At 33.4% G+C, this 1,817-nt stretch overlaps 1 protein-coding gene across 1 annotated transcript; it reads right to left on the bottom strand.

Moving 5' to 3' along the window:
- Nucleotides 1-402: 402 nt before the first annotated feature.
- Nucleotides 403-1,325, bottom strand: LOC110623624 (transcription repressor OFP6). The gene has a single exon (XM_021768623.2). It carries the CDS (start codon nt 1,203-1,205, stop codon nt 597-599), a length of 609 nt encoding a protein of 202 aa, XP_021624315.1. The 5' UTR covers nt 1,206-1,325; the 3' UTR covers nt 403-596.
- Nucleotides 1,326-1,817: the final 492 nt, after the last annotated feature.

Below are 1,817 nucleotides of genomic sequence, written 5' to 3'. Positions count from 1 at the left end.
TTATATATGAGTAGTTTAATATTTTTTTAAAAAATAATTATATATGAATACTTCAATATTTTTTTATAAAACAATTAAGAGTATAAATTACATATATATTATAATATTTATCGAGAATATTTACTTTTTTTTATGGACTATAAAACACATAAGAAATTTTTATTAAGTGTTTAGAGAGTAAATATAAATAATTAACTTTGACAACAAAAAACTTCATAATCACCCTGTCACAAATTTTAAAAGAAAATTTTGTATTTATATAAATAAAAAATATTTTTTAAAATAAGGAATAAATTCCCCTAATACCAACTCATGAATTTGACCATCTCCTTTCGTTATTTCTTTGTTTTTATTTTTAATTTAATACTAATTTTGATTGTCGAAACTCAACATAACGGGACATAGAAAGAACAGCATTTTTCTAAAATTAATTAACAGTTGGATTCTACAAAATCCAGCAACCAAAATTATCTTCATACATTGATTTTTTTTTTTTTTTTTTTTTTTTTTTTTACAGTTGATGAAAATAGCCATGATAGGACTTTCACATGCAACACAAAAGCATTAGAATCACTTGACTTTAAAACTCTCAGCAGTTAGCAGCCATAATTGTAATAATTATAATAATGCAGCTTCTGCTGGGACTGGGAGGAGCCACCGCCGCTCCCACCACCAGCAGACGACTTCACAGAGTAGACACCGTCCCAAATATCAGTGAAAGCTCTGACAATAATCCCATGGTGATAAGGAGAGTTTAGCTGCAAGAAACAGTTAAGAAGCTCTCGAAGATCGTCTTTCGAGTATATTTCCTTCTCCAATATCATTTGAAGCATTGATTTACGAAAATCCATATATGGGTCATCAGAATCTTTCTCCACAGCCAAACTCTCGCCGCCGACCCGTCCTAGTCCTTGTACGGTTTTGGAGCACTTCTGGCCACCGTTCGTGTCGCAAAAAGAATGGGGCGGCGTGTCGGCGGTGGGGGAGAACGAGGTGGCAGTGTCGTAGCCAGGGGGAGATGGGTTGGTTTTAGAAGAGGTGGAAGAGTAGTAGAGGTCATGGTTGTAGCGTTTATAGTAGGAGGTGGCGGTGGATTTTCTAGGCCTGGGCTGGAAAATATTGGAAAGATTTGGTTTTTTGCAGCTGCTGCAGCCTAAGCTGACCGAAATCGTCCTGAGGATTGGCCTTTTCTTGCCAGTTGACATAGTAGACGAAAGCAGTAGCCCAGAGAGAGAGAGAGAGAGAGAGAGAGAGAGAGAGAGAGAGTTGGGATTTGGTTCTTGTGAAGTGTGGAGTGGGCAAAAGAATGAGTTGGGACCTTGAGATGAGGCATTTCTCGGCTATAAATCCTTCAGTTATTATAAAGGAGGGTCCATGTGTGGTATTCTCACAGTGCTGTTACTGTTTAATATATGACAAGATCATCCTGACCGTTAATCTTCACTACACGAACTTGTAAGTCAAATACGGAACGAGCCTTGTCTACGAAGGATAAAAGGGCTGGTTACATTACTTCCTATTGTATAATCTATCAATTATACTCTGTTTTTATGCTTTTTTTCCTATTAAGAAAAGGAAAAAATATTTCTTTTTTAATTTTTTATTTTTTTCTTGTAATTTAAATACACACTAATCAATAACAAGACTTAAGAATAAGTTTAATCTTTTTAATTTGATAATTAAATATATTTAATTATAATTTTATTATATAATAGGGTATATGGCAAGATGAAATGTAGTCTACTTAATTTGAAACTAGGGAAAAAAAATTTTTAAATTTGCATAAATTGATATTAGGAAAAATTATTTTTTAGTTC

This window comes from Manihot esculenta, chromosome 9, assembly GCF_001659605.2.
Source record: "Manihot esculenta cultivar AM560-2 chromosome 9, M.esculenta_v8, whole genome shotgun sequence".
Lineage (NCBI taxonomy): Eukaryota > Viridiplantae > Streptophyta > Magnoliopsida > Malpighiales > Euphorbiaceae > Manihot > Manihot esculenta.
The sequence above is the reverse complement of the archived record's forward strand: the minus strand, read 5'-3'. Positions and strand labels throughout refer to the sequence as shown.